A 23,570-nucleotide genomic window follows, 5' to 3' on the forward strand; every position below is an offset into this window, starting at 1 on the left:
AAGCTGTGGTCAGCGCACTCACCGAAAATGCTGGCTCTGCCTGTGTGAAATCACTCATGTCTTTTGGTGAGTCCAACAACTGTGTTACTAAGCAACACTAGTAAATGATTTAGTGAAACTGATACCTGTTATAATTAGGTAAGGCTGAACATTCAGGTGGTCACAGACCTTCTACAGAAAAGTTTGGCACAGTTTCATGAGTATAAATTAATAATAAGCATCAAGAATTAGTGCTTTTAGTTCAGCAATTGTTTGTGGTTTAGCCAATGCACGTTTATTAATTTGTAATACGTGTCAAACATCTTTATAAATCAGCCTGCAATTTATATATTAAATGACTTATAATTGCTCTTCTTAAACATCACCACTGTAAACCCGAATAAGTTGGGCTAACTCAAAAAATTTGCAGTAATCAGTTAAATCAAATTTTTTTTAGGTTATGATGTTCCCAATTTTAAGTAACCAGAACAATAAAGTTTTTGTAGAGTAACTATCAAGGGTTTGTAGTACTCATGCATGTTAATTGCTCCTAACTTGAAGTACTGAGTTAGCTAACTCATACATTTTGATAGCAATTAACATAAAATATTTAGTTAACTTTAGTCAATTTTGAATTCTTGCAAATCAAATGAGTTACTTCACTGTAAACCCTTAGATGATACAAAAAAAAAAAGCCAATTTGTTATTTTGCTAACATGTTAACAATAACATGGTATTGCACTTACTGAATGATTACAGCAACTTAAAACATGTAACTTACCTGCTCACATTCCAACCCACATGCGCTACTTTTCACCATGATGGTAACTCTCCAAAAACCCACATTAACATAAACTCTTCTAAATTAGCATAACAAAACATTAATAACTATTTAATCGTCCTTACCATTAATATTGTGCAAAAATAAATAAATAAAAAAAAATAAATTATATAACATTTAATTTTAGTATTTACTCTCCCTTTCGTGTGCAATGGGCAAAGCATGCTGGGAAATAGAAATACCAGCCCAGTTTCAGTTAAACTTAAGTTAGTCTAAAATAAATAAATTCATACAACTCAAAACAATGAAACAGTTTACTTCAGTTTACTTGAAATATGTCAGTGCTGTGAACTCAAAAGAAAAAGAAAGTTCTAAATACTCATAGCAGTTAATTTAACTGAACTAATTTGTTCAATTTAAGTTTGTCCTACTCAAACCAAGTATTTTGAGCATTAGGGTTTACAGTGAACACTTGATTAAACTACCATGATAGAGAGTTAAATAGGGCCATTTTGCCATTCCTCTTAAGTGTCATGGTACATCCCAAAAACCGTTACACAGTGTACACCCATGTAGATTTTATTTCATCTGCATGATTGAGCATTTAATAATGTAAAAAATATCCTTAATGAGAAATCAAATATTCAAAAGTTATGATCTAATAGACACCAAACAGATATTTATCTGCTCTGAGAGAAAAATTCATGGTGAAATTAGTAATTGTTAACATTAGTTTTTACAAAACAAACAACAAACTGGGGAATTCCTCAGCTATAGTGTCAAAGACTAAACAAACAGACAGAATAGAGTTATCCGTGCATTTCCTGGCTATAACAGAATCAGCAGCATTGTTTCAATTCTGTTCCATCCGGTCCGAGGAACAAATAGATGGATGTGTAGAGACAAAAGACCTAAAAACATAATAGAAGTGTTCTTGATTTTACTTTGTTCTGCCCTCCTTAAGGCTAAAATTATGTTTCACATCTTATACTGGAATAAGGTTGGATTAAAAAAAGTTGAGCATGTCACCTACACTAAAGACAAAGAGTGAGCTGGAGGTAGACAGAGAGCAAAAGAAGAAAATTAATCAGTGTCACCGTTTTACACAAATTACAAGATTACAGGTTTAAAAATAATTAAAGAAAATAAACAACCTTATAAACATTAAGTTCACCCAAAAATAAAATTCTGTCATTAATTACTCACCCTCATGTCGTTCCACACCTGTAAGACCTCGGAACACAAGATATTTTGATGAAATCTGAGAGGTATATTCTCGTCCATAGACAGCAATATAAATCAACCTTTCAAGATCCAGAAAGGTACTAAAGACCTCAATAAAACCGTCACTGTGACTGCAGTGGTTCAACCATAATTTTATGAAGCGACAAGAATACTTTTTGTGTGCAAAAACAAAACAAAAATAATGACTTTAATTAACAATCTCTTTTCTTCTGGGTCATTCTCATACGTTGTCTACGTTCAATGTTTCCAGGTTCTATGTCAGAACACCGACTCATTATTGGCCGACTCTTGCATCAGCATCACACGCATGTGCCGGCATTTGGACGCAAACACTGAAGCCTTCACTGTGCTTACTGCATCACCTGCGTAAGGATAATGACAGGGAAGAGAAGAGATTGTTGAATAGTTTCGCTTTTGTTTTTTGTTTGTTTTTGGACACAAAGTATTTTTGTCGCTTCATAACATTAAGGTTGAACCACTGCAGCCACATGGACTATTTTAACGATATCTTTACTACCTTTCTGGACCTCAAAAGATGCAATGACGTTGCTGCCTATGAGTGGTTCAGAAACCCTTGGATTTCATCAAAATTATTTTAATTTGTGTTCTGAAAATTAATTACTCCAACACATGTCGTCCCAAACCCGTAAGATGGGATGACATGTGGGGGAGTAATTAATGATCATTAATTAATTATCATTTTTGGGTGAACTAACCCTTTAAGTCAAGTATCCCAAAGGACATGAATTGTTGCAGCTGTACCATCACAAACAAACACAAGTTTCTAACTTATTCTATGGACCATGTTATTAAAGGTGCCCTAGAACCAGTTTTTACAAGATGTAATATAAGTCTAAGGTGTCCCCTGAATGTGTCTGAAGTTTTAGCTCAAAATACCCCATAGATTTTTTTTTATTAATTTTTTTAACTGCCTATTTTGGGGCATCAATAACTATGCACCGATTCAGGCTGCGGCCCCTTTAAATCGCGCGCTCCCTGCCCCCCGAGCTGTCGACTATAATACAGTGCATTTACAAAGTTCACACAGCGAATATAACCCTCAAATGGATCTTTACAAGATGTTCGTCATGTATGCTGCATGCATGCATCGGATCATGTGAGTAAAGTATTTATTTGGATGTTTACATTTGATTCTGAATGAGTTTGATAGTGCTCCGTGGCTAAAGCTAACATTACACACTGTTGGAGAGATTTATAAAGAATGAAGTTGTGTTTATGAATTATACAGACTGCAAGTGTTTAAAAATGAAAATAACAACGGCTCTCGTCTCCATGAATACAGAAACGATGGTAACTTTAACCACATTTAACAGTACATTAGCAACATGCTAACGAAACATTTAGAAAGACAATTTACAAATATCACTAAAAATATCATGATATCATGGATCATGTCAGTTATTATTGCTCCATCTGCCATTTTTCGCTGTTGTTCTTGCTTGCTTACCTAGTCTGTTGATTCAGCTGAGCACAGATCCAGACGTTAATACTGGCTGCCCTTGTGTAATGCCTTGAACATGGGCTGGCATATGCAAATATTGGGGGCGTACATATTAATGATCCCGACTGTTACGTAACAGTCTGTGTTATGATGAGATTCGCCTGTTCTTCAGAGGTTTTTTAAACAAATGAGATTTAGATAAGGAGGAAACAATGGAGTTTGAGACTCACTGTATGTCATTTCCATGTACTGAACTCGTTATTTGACTATGCCAAGGTAATTTCAATTCTTGATTCTAGGGCACCTTTAAGAATTCTCAAAGATGTCTTAGTATCAGATCTACAAAGCCAACATTCAAATGTTCTACACAGCATCGAGACTTGAGCACACAATATCATGATTATAGTCTGATGACACCACCATGTAATAAAAAGATGACTAAATATAGCATCAGAGAGGGCAGTGCCGAAACCACCACATTTTGTATTTGAAAGCTAATGCGGAGTAGCATTAATCACATCAATGATATAAAGTCCCCAAAGGTCAAAATTGATTTCAAATATTTTTTTCTAAACATTGTTGCATATCCCAAAAAAAAAAAAAAAAAAAAAAGTCTGGATTGTCAGTGGAGTGTTGCAAGCTTTTCTTATCCACTCTCTCTTCTAAACGCTCTATCATTATGAAGCCACGTTCCCAGCGTCTCTGACTAATGTTGTCCACTCCTTCCCCCTGGCCTCACTAAGAATATCTGTGCGTGAGTAAGTAACACTCACCTTATGAACGATTCTCCCAAATTTGTTTCTTGAATGTGACCAAGAACTCTGACCCAAGACTGGAAATATTCATTCACTTTTATGGAATTTTATATAGTTTTTTTTTCCCATTCATTAAAAGTATAAGAAGGGTGAAAAGGAGACAGACATGCTTAAGTCTCTGACATGGAGTCTAAGCCATGTCTAAAGTCTTTCAAGGCCAAGACTTGACTTAGATTTGTGACAAAAGACAGTCAAGACTCATAACCCTTTATTTTTCATAGGTGGCTACTTGTTAGTTTTATAATCTCCGCTGTAAAAAAAAAATATTTATATTATATATATATATATTATATATATATATTTTTTTTTTTTTTTTTTTTTTTTTTTTTTAAATGAACATTCATAAATCAGCAAGGGAGGGACTTCATTGTCCATTTTTTTTTTCTTTCTGTATAAATGCCACTATTAAAAAATGATTTTTGTTTTCATGACCAAGAGTGCATGACAGGCTTTTTATTTTTTTGTCTCAGATGCAAGTTTCCATCTATGGGAAAAGTGAAAAAGTAAGAGAGAGATAGAGAGAGAGAAAACTGGATGGCAAAATGTAAAGTCATTCTTACTCCACATCTTCATAGAGCTGCTCCAGATCATCTCTCTGTTCAGCAAGTGAAGAATCCAGATCCAGATAGTTGCCATTAGAAGCCAGTTGCAGTGCACACTCTTCTAACTGAGAGAGAGACAGAGGAACATCACTGCCTAACATTGCTTCATGACATACCACACAAAGACAGATGACCACTTCATATTAGACCATGCTTTTTGAATGTGCAACTGGAAGATGACGACACTTTTTTCCCACATATTTTGATCTGACAAGAAACAAACTACATCACAACTACAAAATAACAGTGAAAATCCAATCTCATGTGTAACCCTTGAGACACAGCTTATGAAAATGCACTCATTCACAACAATAAGCCATCATCATCATCAGTCAGCTACTGCAAAAGAAAGAGAGGTTATTGTTCTTAAATGGCAGTGTTTGATGCAGAGTCACATCTGAAGCGGTGCTGTAATAATGGTCTGATTGAGGAGCTGAGCTTATCTTCTGTTTACAGATCCCACCCTTTCCGCAAGCATCAACTCACTCTCCAGCTGCAGGCATTCCTGAAGCTCAAGCATTGGTTACTTACATTCACTATTATACTATGCTCAAACACTCAAACCTGTGTACAATTATGTACAGTACATGCTGATATCATCATACAGCCATGCAGAATTACATATAAACACTCGGAAACATATCTCTGAAGCGTTTAAATGTAGAACATGGATGTACTGTATTTTGCACATTGTTACTGATCTACTTTCCTAGCAATGGTTAAAAAGTTGAAGCTCCAGCATCTTGAATAAGGCAGGTGAATGAACGTAGAGATGTCCTTCAGTGGGGACATGTGGTCTTGACCATTTACCATCTTGAAACATTGTACTAGTCATAGACATAGCAAATGAATACAGAACACTTGAAATAGTTAACCCTGGGTCATTCTAAACCCCTGGTAAATGGAATCCTGGGTTACCTTTATTCACGTTTTACACTGCTCATACTATACCCGGGGTTGACAGTTAACCCTGGGAATTCATAAACTACCGTTTCACACTGCACATCCCTAAACCCAGGGTTAAAGTCCTTATCTGCATATTTGCGGTGTCAGTGTCACTGACTGGACAAACGCAGCATGTGACCCGTTTAAAGGCTCTAGCATTGCGCGTCCTCATGTTACACATTGCTGACTGTAATATCAAGGGTTTTGTTTCCTGAGCAAACTTTTCGAACTATAAAAGTTAAGAATAACGGTCTCATCTTCACTCCAATTGTGGCGTCTTCCATCGCCGTTTGACATTTTGTCCTTACGCAGAAACAACTGTTTAATCATCGCACGATTGGTTGTCTATTGCTAAGCATCTACACTGTGTGCAGAATTATTAGGCAAGTTGATTTTCTGATCATATTTTTTTTTTCTAAGCCCATTTTACCAATTCCAATCCACATCAATCTTAATAACTACTATTAATATTGTTTTTAATAATTTATCTTCCAAAATCTGGCAGTAAGGTTTGGGAGTTCACTTTTAGTCTATCTCTTATCCTGAAATGTCTGTCTTGCAGAGATGGACTAAAAATGATCTTCCAAATCTTACTGCCAGATTTTGGAAGATAAATTCTTCAAACAGTGGTACAAGAGGATGTGGTGCTGGTCCTTCAAGAGTCACTCTCAAGCTGTCTGTCTATAAGGCCTATAAAAACCCAGTCTTCATGTATTTTATTTTATAACACTTCAGCTTGTGATTCTTATTAAGAGCGGGTCATTTTTTAGGATTCTTTAGCTACCCTAAGTCTCTGAGATCCTGACACCTTGCACTTCTGAAGACTCCAGGTAGGTTGCAGTTCTGGAAAATGGTGGCGCTGGAGACTAAAGGGTTCCTGATGGTTTCACACTTAATTCTTCACCTTAATTCTTAATTGTTTTGCAGTTAACATGTGTCTTTTCTTTTCTACCTGTTTTTGTATGACCCCGCTGACCCAATGAGAGTTTTGCTGTCCCTTGGTCATGCTTTAACTTTGCAATTTCTAGTACTGCATTAGTATTGCGTCCTTCTCGTGAGTAATTAATAATTTTTGACTTTTCAGTCTGAGTTAAATCTCTTTTTTGGCTCATTTTATCTGTAAAAGAAAACCTGCCTAATAATTCTGCACACCTGAATATAGGGCATTCTTCATTTCCAGCCTTCATGAACAATTATATATATATATATATATATCAATTATAAATGATTAAAAACAATATTAATAGTAGTTATTAAGACTGATGTGGATTGGAATTGGTAAAATGTGCTTGGAAAAAAATATGATCAGAAAATCAACTTGCCTAATAATTCTGCACACAGTGTAGTTGTAACATTCTAACACCGCATTGTTTCACAGTTCACACTGTACAAGTGGTGCTAACCCTGGTCCAGAGCAGGGTTTCATAACCCCGGGTTAAAAGTGGTGTTTAGAACGACGATAACAGGGGTTAAGCACAGTATGAAAAGCACTTTTGTTGTTCCATTTCCCCTCCCCATTTATAAGTAGGCACAAATACCATGTTTTTTGCTGTGCTTATCATAACTGTTATAACGATTATAATAAACTAATATAAGAAAAATAACTAAATTCAATTAGCAAAAACCTAGTATTTAGCGGTCACATTTTGCACGCAACCCTGATAACGTTACCACATTTCTCAAATTATGGTAACGTTAATAGAAAAAGGAGCACATCTTCGTGTAAATGAATATAAAAATCAATTAGTTTGACCTTCTAATGTTGACGAACAGCATTTTTGCTCAAATGCAACTCAGAAGTGTGCACTCCGACCCTCCCACCATTACACCATAAACTCTGACTCAGTACCAGGAGGTTAATCTATGGACTATTCATTCACATCTGAACCAAGCCCTAATGAATACAAACATTAGCCACATTACACTAGTTTGGCGCGTTACACACAGCATTAATGCCTGAAATTAAAACAGTCAACTTTACACGCTGGAACTTAGCAGGCATTCGGCGCAGGTAAGCACCCCTTTCAGAGGCAAATGAGGTTCACTGACCTTCAAAGGCGCTTCGAGCAGTTTGTGAACGCCGGCGATCTGTTCGTTCAACTGCAAATGCTCGTTCAAGTCATACGGCGGAGGTCTGCGGGGCTCGGGGAAATTTGAGCACACAAATGGGTCTGAATCCTCCAGATATTGCACTCGACACGTTATTGTAGTCATGGTTCATCCGTGGACACAAAGTCTAAAAGTTAAACTAGCTTTACACCGCAGTTTTATGTTTCTTATAACAAGTCATCTAAAGGAGAAACGCGACTGACCCGCCACGAGTCACTGTCAACACTGAAATGAAACTCGGGCTGTAGTCAAATTAAAGAGCAGGGCAGTGACGTCATCAGGAAACAGACCGAATTTGATGCTCAATTCGGAACCACAAACTAGCATACTTCTCTACTTGAAAGATATGGTAAAAGTAGTACGGGTAGTATACTGGTATGCAGTTAATAATTGAGCACGAGTCACACGCCTGGAAATAAAAGGACTGATATGAGCTCAGCAGCTCACATTTATGTCATTCCACACAATTATATAAGCAACAATAAAACATTTTAAAATGAGACTCAATAGCACGTTATATTGGTTATGTTTCTTGACAGTCTCACATGTTAGTTTATGGCAAACGTGTTCATTATGAGCAGGTATAAAGTGTACTGTTGAGTAAAATAGTGTTATGGCTCCATCTGCTGGTCAGATGAAGTTTGTATTGTGATGAGTCTGTTTGTATGCAGAGTTCAAATTTCATGCAAGCAAATGACTCATCAGCTAAAGGGGATGATGAGTCATCCCCAATCACTCTCTTCCTTCCCTTGAAACACAGAGTGCTTCTGTAACCACTATATCCCCATATATTTAATAGGAATGTATATGTTAAATAATTCTTCTGGGGTGCGTTTCTCAAAGCCAACTATGGCCACAAGTTCTGTTGTTACCAACACAATTCAGCAGTACATTGCTAAACACACCCCTGGTTAGGGCTGAAAGACCACCTTGGTTAAGCTGGTGAAGACCTAGCTGATCTGATTTACCGTGCTCAAAATATCGCTTGATCTGGTTGGCTGTGTTAGTTTACAAATAAGGCTTTCAGGACATACATGTCTGTTTATTTGTTTGTTGGGAACTGGCTTACTTTTGGCATTCTTTACACAGAATCATTTTAATGAATCTTTAAAAAGAGATTTTGTGAAACTTTGTTCACAAGCCAACCAGGCCTGTCAGACTCCCTGAAACAATGTTAGATCCAAGAAATTTCATCTACATAAAGAACAAAATATTTGCAATACTTTACAAAATGTTTATTGGTTTTTAAAACCATTTTAAAAAAATCTCAACATCAGTAAGCAATTTAATACAAAAAGAATGAAGAAAATCTTGCAGAAATGTCATAAATTTATCAAACTACCATACAGAGTCTGTACATAAACAATAAAAACATGAAGAAATAGCAAAGTTAGGAAAGAAAGACATGGGGAAGGGTAAATTTTACCAGGTCAGTGAATAATACAGTCACAATTCTGGCCTGCCTCTTCATTAAAATAGAAATAGTAGTGCTTGTTCAAAACACAAATGTTCACATAGAAAACAAATCATACATGAAGACATTTTAAAATAAATAAATAATAAAAAAAAAACTAAAAAAAAAAAAAAAAAACGAGCACCGTTCATTGTCAGAGTTATTTCAAAACAATGAAACAGGTGAATTTCCTTCTGTTGAACAGAAATACCATAAGAGCCATGACATTTATGTACAGTGATTCTGAACAAATGCATATTTATGATTTTGATAATGTATTGAAAGTTTGATTATTAAAATGTTCAATTTAATTAAACATTTTAATCGCTTTTACTCATTTACATGTAAGTACTTCGCAACAAGATCCTCAAAGGGCTCCTGAACATATGAACACAAACTGACTTTTTTTTTTTACTTGAATTTTTTTTTCTCAAACAGTAGTTCTTCAAAACAGTATACTGAGGCATTATGTATTGCACTGAAATTCTCAAAGCCAAAGTTAATTGAAGAAATTAGTGCAATAAAAGGAACCACTAGAACTTTGTGAATTTTTACATGTTACATTTCCAGTGATAACTGCTAGATCCCTGTTTATATAAAAAAAAAGAAAAAAAGATATGCAATCTTGTAATATAAAACCACAATACATATTTTAAAATTCATGCTATATTCCCACACAAAAGCACACTCTTCTGCAAAAAAAAATCGAAATGCTATTTAAAACAAAAAAACAAAAAAAAAAAACTGGAAGCCAATTAATAATAAAGAGAAAACAATGCTTGAAAATGAAAACTCACACAAGCTATAACTATACAAGAGATGTCTAGTTGTGTAAACTATTAATTGTAACAATTAAAAAAAAAAAAAACTGTCAAGGACCACTGATCACTATTATCATGGTCATATTGTCATTATGAATGTTAGTCGAACTGGTAATACAGTGTCATTTTTTTCCTTTTATAAATTGAGCTTATTTACAAAGCGTGACAAACAGAAGTTGACTAGTCCACTTTCTTCATCCCATAAGAATCATCCTGCTACAAATACCAAAAGTATGAAGTATGACATGTTCTGTAAATACAATTCAAGTGCTACAGTGGTCTTATGCAAATTACACTATGTATTCACAAAACAAATTCCCATTTCAACCCCACAATATTGGCCCCATTTCAACCTGGGTGACATTTTCACAAATTCATTTTAAAACATGCACCTTAAAAGCTTGGTTTAGAATTAAATTTGAAAGTGGAGATACTAAAAAGGTAGAATTCCTTCAACATTTCTCAGTAACTCATCTTTGGTATGGAAGTAAGGCTAAGATGGACTTCAACAACTACCACACTCAGCAACAAAGTGTATGCTCTGATATTCTGAAAGCAGTCTACTAATCAAGTGCATCAGTACAGCATGGTTCAGTAATGGCCATTTGAATTAAAGGTCTTCATTCCAGCTTTGAAATTAGCACCGAGTTCATTTATTAGTAATGTGATCTGGGTAATTTCATTTTCCTGATGTTTTTACAGCTGATACAATATTTTGATTAAGGGGTACAGGCTCTTTAATAGTGCATGTTATAAAGAAGTTCCTGAATGAAGTGCTCAAGTAGAAAACAGTCATTGGAAATGCCAAAAGGAGGCATGTGCATGAGAGCACATATATACGTCAATGAATATCATTTATGCAAACTGCTAAATGACAAGCATCAGTTGGGGGAAAATTCATATGAAGTCAAAATGTGGCTTATCATCTCTTTCTTGGCCTCATAAATGCATAGTTGACACTAAAACAAACATCTGGAATAGTTTTGACAACTGTCCTATTTTTTTTTCCCCCCACAACTATAATCCACTTTGGCATTTTGGTATCACCAGTAACTAAGCTACCCCCCTTCCATTTAAAATGAGGCCTTTTCTCAGCCATGTTCATATTGCAAATGCAATATAAAGGTGCCAGCTAGTGCAATAACCAGTGCCATTATTATTCAATGATTGTGCATAAAAAAATCCCAGCCTGTTCTGTGGGAATAAAATCTGAATGATCTCTAGAGACTGGGGAAACCTATATTAGCATATGTAACTTTAAATAGCAAACGTGCACTCATTTTTTCACTTTGAACATTATTCATCAGCCATCTAATGTAACAAAACATTTTTTTGCAAGTAGCTGCATACTTCCCAATTGACAGTGGCAATAAGAAAGAAGCTGAAAATATAACTTACCAGTATCTTACTTATTGCACACAAATAGAATTTGTAATGGGAGCCAATAAATTACTTTCTGAAAAGCTGCTGCAGGTGCAAATTGCTGTATTTCAATATTAAGCGTCAGCTGATGTGATTTCCCCTTATTCTTTGTTTACTGAAGAACAATATAGATGTTACAGTAATATGTTCAAAGTTGTCACTTATTATGGTTTACTGCACATGTAAGCACCGATTTTTTTTACAGAGTGGAAAAAAGCTAATTAGATGGGTGTAGTTCACCATACAGCTGGTGTAACCTCAAAATACAAATATCTTTCTTTAAGATAAAGGGTTAAAAAGAAATTCTTATTTTCCAATTTTTTATTTAATGCCCTTTGACTGCAAAAACGTTCAAAGGATTATATAAAAGTTGCATAAATTAATGCATGAAACAGCGGAGGCATAAAAAAGCTCTCTGATGCTCTCTTATGTAAAGCTCTGATGTGTGTTTTCTTTACAAAACTGGTGGTAAGAGGAGGCAAAATGTGACAGCTCTCCATGGTTTGACTGTGTTGCACTAACCATCGAGACAAAAACCCAGCAATTTTGAAAACACAATAATTTCTGTTCAGCCTGGCACTTCAATATGGACCTGTGTCGTGACGTCCAGGGGCTTACTGTAGTAGGTGGTGCACAACAATGAGGTGAATACATACATTGATGAGATTTCAAAAATACATACATAGAAACCTATACAAATATAAAAACAACACAAAAGCACAAATTAACCCAACATTTCCACTGTTGCCTGGTCTTTGCTCTCCAACCAGTCAAAGCCAGCAGAATTCACAGTCTCGCTGCAAATCTGTTGAAAAAGTGGGTCATTCTTCAGTTCTTCCAGTGTTGAGTCTTCATATTGTCCTTGCTGTTGACTAGGGTCAAAAAGAAGGTTGGTGTCCAATGTATTTAAGTCATTTATGCCACCGTTGAGCTCAGAGGTTAGTCGCATATCGCTGGTAAACTCTGAACCCCCAGCACTAAGCTCTGATCCTTGACCCACAAGCTGTGAGCCAGCATTCAAGCTTTCCTCATTTAAAAGATCTTTAACAGTTCTGTCTAAATCCAATGGTTGCTGGTGCTGATGTTGTTGGAGGTTTTGCTGTAGAGGTAACAGCATGACCTGACTCTGCTGTTCCTGCCCAAGGAGCTGCCGTCTGCCTAAGCACTGTTGCTGTTGTAGCGGCTGGTGCTCCCCTGAGGCTGATTGTGCTTGGCTTTCGTCTACAGAGAAACTCATCGGCTCCTCCCTGGCATTTTTCATGAGGTAACCAGGCTTCTGGGACTCAAAGGCTGATGAACAAGGTGAGATCAGAGCTTGGTGGCTGGCACTACCAGGGAAGCTGGGCACTGTGGTGGTCTCCAGAATCTGGGTGAGATTCATGCGGGCAGTGTAGTTGGACGGCATGTTATTGATTCCGAGGCCACGTACCGAGTCATCTCCATCGCCATCCATTTTGCTGATGAGGACATTGGTGATGTTTTTGGTATTAATTTGCTGGCCTGACTGCATGGGTTGAACTTCAGATTGCATCATCACGGTGACTGGAACAGACTGACTCCTCTGTGCCATGCTGCTGACACTTGCATCAGGGTCACTGTTAGAAAAGATGTTTAGCACTTCAGGTGTTACAGGTGAGTTGAAAGGAGAGACCACAGAGTGAGGAACATTGGGAGCTTGAGTCCCACTCAAGTTGCGCTGCCTGACTGCCGGGCTAACGCTGCGGCAACGAAATGCTCCAGACCCTGAGGAGGAGGTGCTTGCTTTGTTGTCAAGGGGTGCTGGGACAGCAAAACCCTCTGTCTTGTTGAGGCTAGCCATGCTTGCCACTTGCTGCTGGACAGGTGAAATGGGTGTCAAGCGGCTGATATGCATGTCATGATGTCTGCTTTGCGACTGACAGGTTTGGCCCGGGATGGCAAAGGCGTGAGGCTTTCGAAAGTGGTCATCTACCAGGTCTTGGTAGTTGGGCAGAATGCTAATGCCATTGTTAGAGTTCCCACCACTGTTACTGTACCCACTGTTCATCCACTCCAGTTTAGTTTTATCTGGATGTGTTGCCATTGGTCTTTGCATGGGCTTGACAGGGCTCGAGGAGACAGTACTTCCATCATGGTATCCAGTGATGCTGGAGTTAATCGGAGTAAATGCAAAAGGGTTCCTGCATTCCACTGGGCTGGGTGGGACACTACTGCTGCAGTTGGAGTGTGGTGTGCCGATAGGTGTTTGTCGACTACTTCCAAGAGCACTGTCGACCGGAGTGGTGGGGACTAGGCGCAAACAGGGGCTTTCGTGCATCAATCCCTGGCCGTTTCCCATCATCTCGGAAGTGGGAGTAGGTGTAAGAGTGGGTGTTTGGATTGGGGTGCTGCTGCTATGAGCAGAGCAGTAGTACAGAGTGTTAGTCTGAAGGGTAGACATTATGGTAGTCTGCATGGTTTGATGCTGGCCTTGCATGGAAATATCCACACAGTTGCTAAAATTTTGTATGCTATTGTTAATTTTCATCTGCTCTTCCATTTGAACAAGTTCCTCAACAATGCTATCCTGGGTCATGTCATCATCATTAAAGGGGTAGTAGCCAACGTTGGCCTGGGTTCCATAGTCACTCATCTGTGCCTGTTGGTTAGCAGGAGAGGGTTGAGCAATTGCAGGAAGATGCTCCATCACTGGGGTGGACATTTGCTTTGGCTCAGACATCATTTGCGGACCATAAACATCTTGATGTTGCTGAGTGCCATCTTGTGGCTCACTATTCCAAAACACACTCTTCAGTTCACATACTGCAGAGTCGTCAGATTGCTCTATAAGCAAATCCTGTGAGTTTTTTGTTACTTGTTGTAGCAAAGCTTGACCTGGAGCACTGACAGTACGGGTGACCTCAGCTCTACCTTCAAGTCCTGTTGAAGATCCTTCCCATCTCCCTTGGGAGATGCTTCGAGGCCTGCTAACAGTCTGAAACATGGTATTCCCTACTGATGTATCCTGACTTGATATAGAGGTGATGGGAACTCTATAATCCCTTACTGATGAAGCACCTTCCCATCTTCCCTGGGAGACGCATTGTGGCCTGCGAATTGTCTGGAAGCCAGTATTCCTGACAGAAGCCACAGTAGCTTTGCCTAAGGCTGTAAGAGGTGCACTTTCTGGCCTGATTGGAGTACATGATCTTGGAAATGGCTTGATCATTATTTCGGACTTCTGTCCATCGGATCCACCAGCTGGTTGCACAGAGATGTGGGCTTTTTTAACAGGTGTTGGGCTCAAATCAGTGCATAAGCCAGGTCTCTTGTGAGGGCTCTTGGATGCCAACACTACATCTTTGGGTGACGTCACAACCGCATTACTGCTGACTGACTGAGTGCTGCTTGTGTTCTGGTACAAAGTGCTTTCATTAGTGTTTGACGTATTATTGCTGCCAGCAGCCAGAGTATTGGCACTAAGGAGTGTCCTCCCATTGCATTTGGTCCCTATGTCCAATCCGAGAGAGCCCTTGTCAAGAGTGGGTACGCTAGCCGCTCTGGGTTTGAGAATTCCTGACCGCTGTACACCACCAACGGCATCTGGAGTGCTTGCCAGCCTACTACTACCACCCTGCTCTTGACCACTTCCAATTATGGCTTCGATATTTGTTTTAGTGTCGATGACAGGCGTTGTGGTTGAGCGTCCTGATCTTGCCAAAACAGATGGCATTGCAGCTATAGATCCACTGCGAACACGCGTAACTGGCTGTAGATCATCACTGAGGCTGGCAACTCCAGCAGATGCAGGTCTGACTTTGTTGCTGGTAGAGGTATCTGCTGGTGTGCTGGTACCACTGCCATTAGATCCCAGAGATATTGTTGTCATCTTGACAACATTGACCGAACCAACATGTGGAGTAGACATTACCGTCTTTATGGGGCTGTTGGTGATAAGCAGGGTTGGCGAGCGCAGGGTTATGCCACTTGAGGCAGATGGTTTAGGCAGGATTTGGGCATACCGGTGCCGGGCTGATCGATCGCTTACCGGACTAGCTGGGATGTTATGAGGTGTCTTTGGGCACTGCTTAACAGGCTGCACTGACTGGGTAACCACTTGAAAGTTTACAGGAAGAACTTTGCTGTCTGCAGCTGCCATGGGAAGAGGGCTAGGAGACATCAACTGCTTACTCCTCTGAACCTGCAGGAAATACAAAAAGGAAAAAAATAAATATTAGTTAAAATTAGTTAAAACTATTATTAGTTAATTAGTTAAAACTACTATAAAATGAATTAAAATGTGACCATTTGTGGTATTTTTGTAATTTTGTGTAATAATCCTAGTTTACCGTGATGGGGCTGGAAACAGCTGCAACCACAATCCCAATAGGTTGTGGTGAAAGAAGAGCAGGACTTCCACAAGGTATGCCTGTCCCTGCCCCGGGAGTTATGCCCCCATCTGCCCTCCTGGCCTGAACTTCACCAGGAAGTGGAGAATGCAGTTTCTGTTCCTGCTGCTTCTTCTGTATCTTCCTTTGTAGCTGTTGTTTGGCATCTATGGAGGATGAGACCAGGGTTTTAACCTGAGGCTGGAATGAGTGTTCATCGGCTGTGGGAGCAAATGCAGATGACTGAATGGACATCTTTGCTCCTGTGCGAAAAAAAGAGAATCAGTTGTAGAATTATGATGATAACAAAAAATAAATTAAATGAATTTTTTAGGAAACATATGCACTTATTTTTAGGTTTGTATTGTGTTTGTTAGCCACAAGGTGGAGACATTTCCAAGTGTAGGTACATGGAGTGAAGTGCTGGGCTGTTACCGTACCTGAGGGGGAACCGGTCATCACAGTAAGAGCAGCCACAGACTTAGTTCCAATGTAGTGGCTATTCAAAAGAAACCGAGCCAGGTCTTCAACGCTGTCAAACTGCCGACTCAGCACTTTCTGTGCCCACTCACACACCAACCCACAAGCGGCAATGCGCACCTCATCTTCTGCACTGGACAGTTGACCAGTAGGCTCGAACACTTCACACTGACAACGAAAAAAAACAGCACATATTTTCTAGGCTGACGCATGCAATTTTAAGGTATTTGAGAGATGTCTAATATTATCATATCGGTAATAGCAAAGAAACAAGGAGGTAAGATAAGAAGATAAATAAGAAAAGATAAGTAAAGAAATAAATAAATGAGGGGGAAAAAAAGAGAGTAGTAACTCACCCCATCACCTGATTTGTGAAGATCTAGGTTGGGTAGAGATGGCATGTGTACAAAAGCCTTCTTCCTAAGTCCACTATAGCAATATGTTCACATAAGTCAAGGAAATACATCTGTTATATATATATATATGACTTGATATAAATCTAGTGAGGCTGAGACAGTGCCACAAGCCATGTGGGGCAGGGGTGTTGGTCACAGGTAAAGACAATTGCAGACTATGTACCTTTAAAGAACATGTAACAGCTTAAAATAAAAGCTGATATATTTGCCAGTTTTTGTTCCTAGATGTACACGGTGTATGTTATTACATCAAACATGACCTTTACAAACCTTAAAGGTATGGCAACTACATTATCGTTTAGAAAAATCCATCACCAAAAAGCTTAAGATTCAATTTTAATGCATAAGAAAATTACAAGAGGTCCTTTGCTAGAATGAAAGCGTTGCTTTCTTGGGCATTAGAGTTGGTGAGGATTGGATTTCCGTTGCAGTAGCAACCGTCAACAACAAGCATGGTTTATTTTCAGTGACACACCACTCTGAAATTAAAAATAATATTCATGGTCACAAATGCACTTTCAACCCTGCCTTACCGAACACCAAAATAACAATGACCACAGTTACACAACATTATAATTTCTAAGATTTGACATAACAGCTAAAGATATGTTGTTGTTGGCGGTGTTGTGTCACTTACTATTATGGTATTTTTAACAAAACAATAAAATAAGATTAATTTATATTCATATCACCCATCAAAAACCTCAAGGTAAAATCAAGAACAAAGTACTTTTTCTATGAATTGGATTTTTTTCTTTTTCATTTCAAAATTAAGTTATACTTAAGTAAAAAGTTAGCTTTTAAGATAGTAATACTATAGCATATACTTCTTAACAGAGCACAAAAGAGAAATGATCTCTACCTTTAAGACAAGGCTGTAACAGAAATGAATGGCCACTTTGCTGAATGTCTTTGGAAGATCAGCATTTGGCAGCCAATAGTAAACAGGTTTTCTATGGAGCAAAACGCTGTTCAAGGACTCAAAGAAGTTTATTTTGATTCGATTTCTGATCTATATTTAGTGGCTACATGAATTACAGCAACAGATGTTTTAGTACACAGAGTTCAGGGACAAGAACGTGTATATATGTGTCTGCTTTGGGGGACTGGGAAAAGGGAGGATGGGATTGTTACAAAAAAATTGAATGGAAAATGAAGGATATTTGGATTTGCCTCGCATGCCAAGTCGACGTGCTTTCATGTTAGGAAAGACGTTCTTCATGATCTTTCCAAAGTCTGCAGCACTGAGAGCGTGATACCCCAGGCTATCACAGTAACTCCTGAGAAGCACACGCATTTAAAAGAAATCAATTACAATTTGCACAGAGACCACTCACAGAAAATAAAACAAAAGCATCTCAAGCTCTGTGCCAAATGACTTGCTGAAGTGCATTATACATATATAAACATTTAAATCTCTCCAAGTTGGTTGAGTTTTTAGTATATGGAGAAAGCAAGATGGCACAGGCTTACTTGTACTCATCGTAGACTTCTTGTTTAGGCAGTGATGTTTCAGGATGCTCCTCAAGATGGTTCCGAATCCAGCTAAATGCGTGCATCTGCTGGGTACGACTTGATGACATGGAGCTTTGCTCACTGACAGAAAAGAATTAAACATTACAATTTGAATTACAGAATAGCTGCTAGCCACCAATACTATTGTGTGGATGTTTTTCTCCTACCACTAGCAAAATATAATATGGAAAAAAGATGATAAAAGCATTAGTGAAGAGTTGCATTGCCCTCATTTTGCATTTGATTTTGTCTAGATGTAGTTTAGTAGAACACAGTAAAGATCACTCACTTTTTCTCAATGCCACTGCTGGGTCCAGAAGGCAACTTGAGATAGAGGTAGAGTTTTTCAATGTCTGTAAGCTTCTCCACATCTTGCTGCAAAGCAACAAAAACACAGAAGATGTGTGCTCAATATTAAGCCGTCATAATGCCATATTTCAAGAATGTGAAATGTCAAGCACCTCTTGCAATCAATTTCAAGTACAGAAGCCTAAGAAAATTAGATAACCGTGAAATAAAAGTATAGTGACATGACAGCATTTTACTTCCTGGTCACAATGAAAACAAGCTTTTGACTATAGGGAAAAAGTATATTTAGAACCACACAGAATGTTTGATACAAAAAAAAAAAAAAGCAAAATCAAATTAAACAAAATTTATGGGGAAACAAGGTTAACAGGTTAATTTTTGATAAATTTGACAAAAAAAAAAAAGAAAAAAAAAAAAGAATATACACTTCTCAAAACTACTCAAAAGTTTGGGGTTGGTACAATATTTTAATGTTTGAAAGAAGTCTCATCACCAAGGCTGCATTTATTTGATCAAGAATGAATTAAAAACAGTAATATTGTAAAATATTATTACAAAATTACTGACACAAAACTTTTGAACTGTAGTGTATACAGGGGGTCAATGTGTGAACATGGTCATAATAACTGGACAGCATGGGATCATGTAATTATCTACTGTCTAACACAGAGGAGCAGTGCTGAACGAAAGGGGAACCACAGATGTTCGAAAGGCTATTAGGGATGGTCTCACATCCATTCAAAATGATCCACTGACTATCCAACAATAAAGTAGTAAATAAATGCAAATCTACTCCATTTCTACAAGACAATCATACAGACAGACGTGTGCATTAAATAAAGATCTTATTTAGATCTTCTGGTCTCTTTATCTCTCTTACAGCTGTTGTTAAGTGTTAGTGTAGCACATGAGCACTGAACATCTCTTCAAAGAGAATGTGTAAGATGTTAGGGTGGGGCAGAGCTGATTTAAATTCTGGCCGAGTAGAGAGCAGCAGACATGAGTCTCTCCCTAGGCGCTACTCCACATCTTCACTTACGGGCTCTTTCTCACTCGCAAACGTACGCTTAAAACCCACAAACATTCCCCTTTTCTAAAGCACTAGATGAGATAGAGATTTTATAGTGATTTTTGAAATGTTTTCTGCACCTTGCAACCGTTGTGAGCTACATGCAAGATTAAAATTCGGAGGCCTCTACTCAGCAAGCTGGGCCGAGACCTGCAGAGCTGTGAGCAGCGAATTAAAATAAACAGACTTCAATAGGATTGTACGGCATAACCCCAAACAGGAAGTCATCCAAGGTAAAAATAATCCCGAAGAATACCTAATCCCTCAGTGATCAGAGCAGTCGGTTAAGAGACAGCATAAACAAGCCTTTGTTTTCATGGGGTCTGCCTGTGGGAGTCATGGAAATGGGGATCTTCAAAAGTTCCACAACACCACACCACTATATCAATTATGTGTCCAAATTACTTCGTTGAAGTAAAGGCCATGTGAAAATAAACAATACTAACAACACACAGCTTATGAAACTTGGGGAAAGAGTGTCAGGAAATGCACCTGTCACCTAAACATCTCTTCATCAGTGATGGCATCATCTCACTCTGCTGATTCTCTCGCCCTCCCCTTTCCGTCGAATTCTAAGAATAGTTGTCTCTCTCTGTCTTTTCTATTCGCCTCTTCGTTGCTAAGGGTTGATGGCTAGTAAATAGCTAAAGTTATCAACCACTGAGCGCCGTTAGTGTTAACATTGGAGAGGGGTAAGAAAAGTAAGTAAAAATGGCACGAGAATGCAGACGTCTCGGAGCCAAGTGGACAACCCTATTTAAGAGAGGACTTGGCATGACTTTTAAGGGTGGACAAACATAATCACGTGGGGGAAAAAAAGAAAAAACACACACACACATACACTACCGTTCAAAGGTTTGGGGTCTGTAAGATTGTTTTGATGTTTTTGAAAGTCTCATGTTCAACAAAGCTGGATTTGGATCAAAAATACAAAAAACAACACTAATACTGTGAAATTACTATTTTTTTAAATAACGTAACTTTTTAAATACATTTTCAAATGTTTTTTTCAAATGTAATTTATGTAATTTATTATTCATTTCTTAAAAAAAAAAAAAAAAAAACTTAATGAAACTTTTGATCTGTAGTTTCCACAAACATTTTTAAATAATCCAGACTTTAAGACACTTGGACTATGGACAATGTACTTATGCTGATTTTACAATAGCTTTGTCAAAAGTGTTTTCAACCCAGCATTCATTCATCAGTCTCTCAACACTGAGATGGAGAAGACATTGGCAAACAGGTCATGACAATGTTAGGGAGAACCTGTAACTCATCATCACTCAGCTCATTCATGCAGGTGTAATGTCCCCTGGGTAACTGTGCAGGCCCCTTACTCAGCACTACTGAGCCTACTAGACATGCTTGAATAACTCATGCATTATTCAGAGGGACTGAACCCACGTCGCCCAGTTCTTACTGACAAGCCTACAGAAGCTTATCACAAGCAAATTCTTCCAGGCCGGATACTGGAACAATTCAATGCTGGGACAAAGTGATGATTCAGTAAGAGTCAAGCACTTACACCCTGAACAGTGAGTGAACATAATGAATTGAATTATTGTATATAAATATCCAGCATGTTTTACATTAACCTCTTGCAGGGATAGTTCACCCAAAAATTATTCAGCATCATTTACTCACCCTTATGCCATTCCAAACATGTATGACTTTGCATCTAATGTGGAATACAAAAGAAGATCTTTTGAAGAACATCTCAGTTTTTTTTGGTCAGTAATATTAAAGAACAATGTTGTTTTGGACCCCACTGACTTTCATTGTAAGAACAAAAGTGATTCCAAATATCTTCCTCTATGTTTACAGTTTTTAAACAAATCAAACCTGCAAACCTGTTTGTTATAAAGAAACCTTAAACACAAATATTCATTGAATTACAGAGCTGACATTGTTTGCTCTGAATTTCTAATTTACAGTGTTGTCCAATATTACCAGAAAAATGGAAATATTAGGACAGAATGTTGAACATTTTTAGGTATTATTATTATTTTTGTTTTATCGACACGGTTAGTAACATAGGAGATAAGTGTTAAACAGCAGAGCTTTGTGGGATACTACTATAGAATGAAAGTTTCAAGAGAGGAGGCTGATGCAAGGCTCAGCAAGAGCTGGCAACATCCTGCAGAGGTCAACAGACGCAGACTAGAGGAGGAGGGGGCGGATAAGGACAGAGGAGGTGAGCAGCAAACACAGGAAACAATGACTAATACCTGGAGATTTTTTCACGTTACTTTTACCTTGAGGGGCCACACAGACTGCTGTCACTTTGCTTCCCCTCATGCGTCACCACACATAACTCAAAACATTTAATGGTTGCAGCCCTACTTCACCTGATGTGAACTTTCGATTTCTCAGCCATGCAGAAACTCCCCCCAGATTACAAACATTAGCACCTAAGTTAAATCACACTGACATGTTTTTTTTACAAGATGTAATATAAGTCTAAGGTGTCCCCTGAATGTGTCTGAAGTTTCAGCTCAAAATACCCATTAGATTTTTTTTTATACATTATTTTAACTGCCTATTTTGGGGCATAATTAGAAATGCGCAGATTCAGGCTGCGGCCCCTTTAAATCGCGCGCTCTCCACTCCCGGAGCTCACGCTTGCCTTAAACAGTTGCATAAACAAAGTTTACACAGCTAATATAACCCTCAAAATGGATCTTTACAAAGTGTTCGTCATGCATACTGCATGCATGCGTCGGATTATGTGAGTATTGTATACGGTTATATTGTTTACATTGATTCTGAATGAATTTGAGGCTGTGATCCGTGGCTAACGGCTAAAGCTACACTGTTGGAGAGATTTATAAAGAATGAAGTTGTGTTTATGCATTATACAGACTGCAAGTGTTTAAAAATGAAAATAGCAATGCTCTCTTGTCTCCGTGAATACAGTAAGTATGGTGATGGTAACTTTAACCACATTTCACAGTACATTAGCAACATGCTAACGAAACATTTAGAAAGACAGTTTACAAATATCACTAAAAATATTATGTTATCATGGATCATGTTATTATTGCTCCATCTGCCATTTTTCGCTGTTTTCCTTGCTTGCTTACCTAGTCTGATGATTCAGCTGTGCACATCCAGACATTAATACTGGCTGCCCTTGTGTAATGCCTTGATCATGGGCTGGCATATGCAAATATTGGGGGTGTTTCATATTAATGATCCCGACTGTTACGTAACAGTCGGTGTTATGTTGAGATTCGCCTGTTCTTCGGAGGTCTTTTAAACAAATGAGATTTATATAAAAAGGAGGAAACAATGGGGTTTGAGACTCACTGTATGTCATTTCCATGTACTGAACTCTTGTTATTCAACTATACCAAGGTAAATTCAATTTTAGGCACCTTTTATTAAATTTCATTCTTAAATTTAATTCTAGGGCACCTTTAATAAAAGAGAAAATTAAAGTGATCTGGTTGTTATATCTGTGTCACGTGAGATCAACGGCACTGCAAATGTGTGTTTGCAATTGGATTTTGCAGCGTTGAGAATTGTTGCCAATTACAGGCATTTCTAAATATCAATCAGACTAATCAGAGGTGTTTAAGGTACCGTTCAGTATCTCTCAAAATGCTGAATGAGTTTATTTAACGTAAGTTTACGAAGTCCTACATGCGCACAAATCTTCTCATTATAACAAAAAGCGGAGACATGATATAAATAAAATATAGTCCAGTTTCATTTACAATTTGAAGAAAAGTTTGTTTTTCTTCATGAGGCTTTGTGGCTTTTCCTACAATTATACACTTCAGAACAAAAAAAGTT

The 23,570-nt window shown here is 38.0% G+C and overlaps 2 protein-coding genes across 8 annotated transcripts in view; both read right to left on the reverse strand.

Annotated features, from left to right (window-relative positions):
• fhod1 (formin homology 2 domain containing 1) overlaps positions 1-8,177 on the reverse strand; it is a 60,383-nt gene extending 52,206 nt beyond the window's left edge. For 5 of the 7 annotated variants that reach the window (XM_067402340.1, XM_067402339.1, XM_067402338.1 and 2 more), the window contains exons 1-2: positions 7,879-8,177; positions 4,843-4,949 (exon numbers count right to left, since the gene is read on the reverse strand). In XM_067402340.1, the coding sequence (XP_067258441.1) occupies positions 4,843-4,949; positions 7,879-8,043 (272 nt within the window). In that variant the 5' untranslated portion in view covers positions 8,044-8,177. The remainder of the gene's footprint in view (positions 1-4,842; positions 4,950-7,878) is intronic. The other 2 variants (XM_067402342.1, XM_067402341.1) reach the window with 1 other exon arrangement.
• A 1,143-nt stretch (positions 8,178-9,320) lies between these two features.
• The window catches only part of rfx7a (regulatory factor X7a), a 33,945-nt gene continuing 19,695 nt past the window's right edge, over positions 9,321-23,570 (reverse strand). The window contains exons 3-9 of the mRNA XM_067402344.1: positions 18,681-18,766; positions 18,350-18,472; positions 18,040-18,156; positions 16,817-16,901; positions 16,421-16,628; positions 15,942-16,243; positions 9,321-15,793 (exon numbers count right to left, since the gene is read on the reverse strand). Of these exons, the coding sequence (XP_067258445.1) occupies positions 12,359-15,793; positions 15,942-16,243; positions 16,421-16,628; positions 16,817-16,901; positions 18,040-18,156; positions 18,350-18,472; positions 18,681-18,766 (4,356 nt within the window). The 3' untranslated portion in view covers positions 9,321-12,358. The remainder of the gene's footprint in view (positions 15,794-15,941; positions 16,244-16,420; positions 16,629-16,816; positions 16,902-18,039; positions 18,157-18,349; positions 18,473-18,680; positions 18,767-23,570) is intronic.

This window comes from Chanodichthys erythropterus, chromosome 11 (assembly GCF_024489055.1).
Source record: "Chanodichthys erythropterus isolate Z2021 chromosome 11, ASM2448905v1, whole genome shotgun sequence".
Classification (NCBI taxonomy): domain Eukaryota; kingdom Metazoa; phylum Chordata; class Actinopteri; order Cypriniformes; family Xenocyprididae; genus Chanodichthys; species Chanodichthys erythropterus.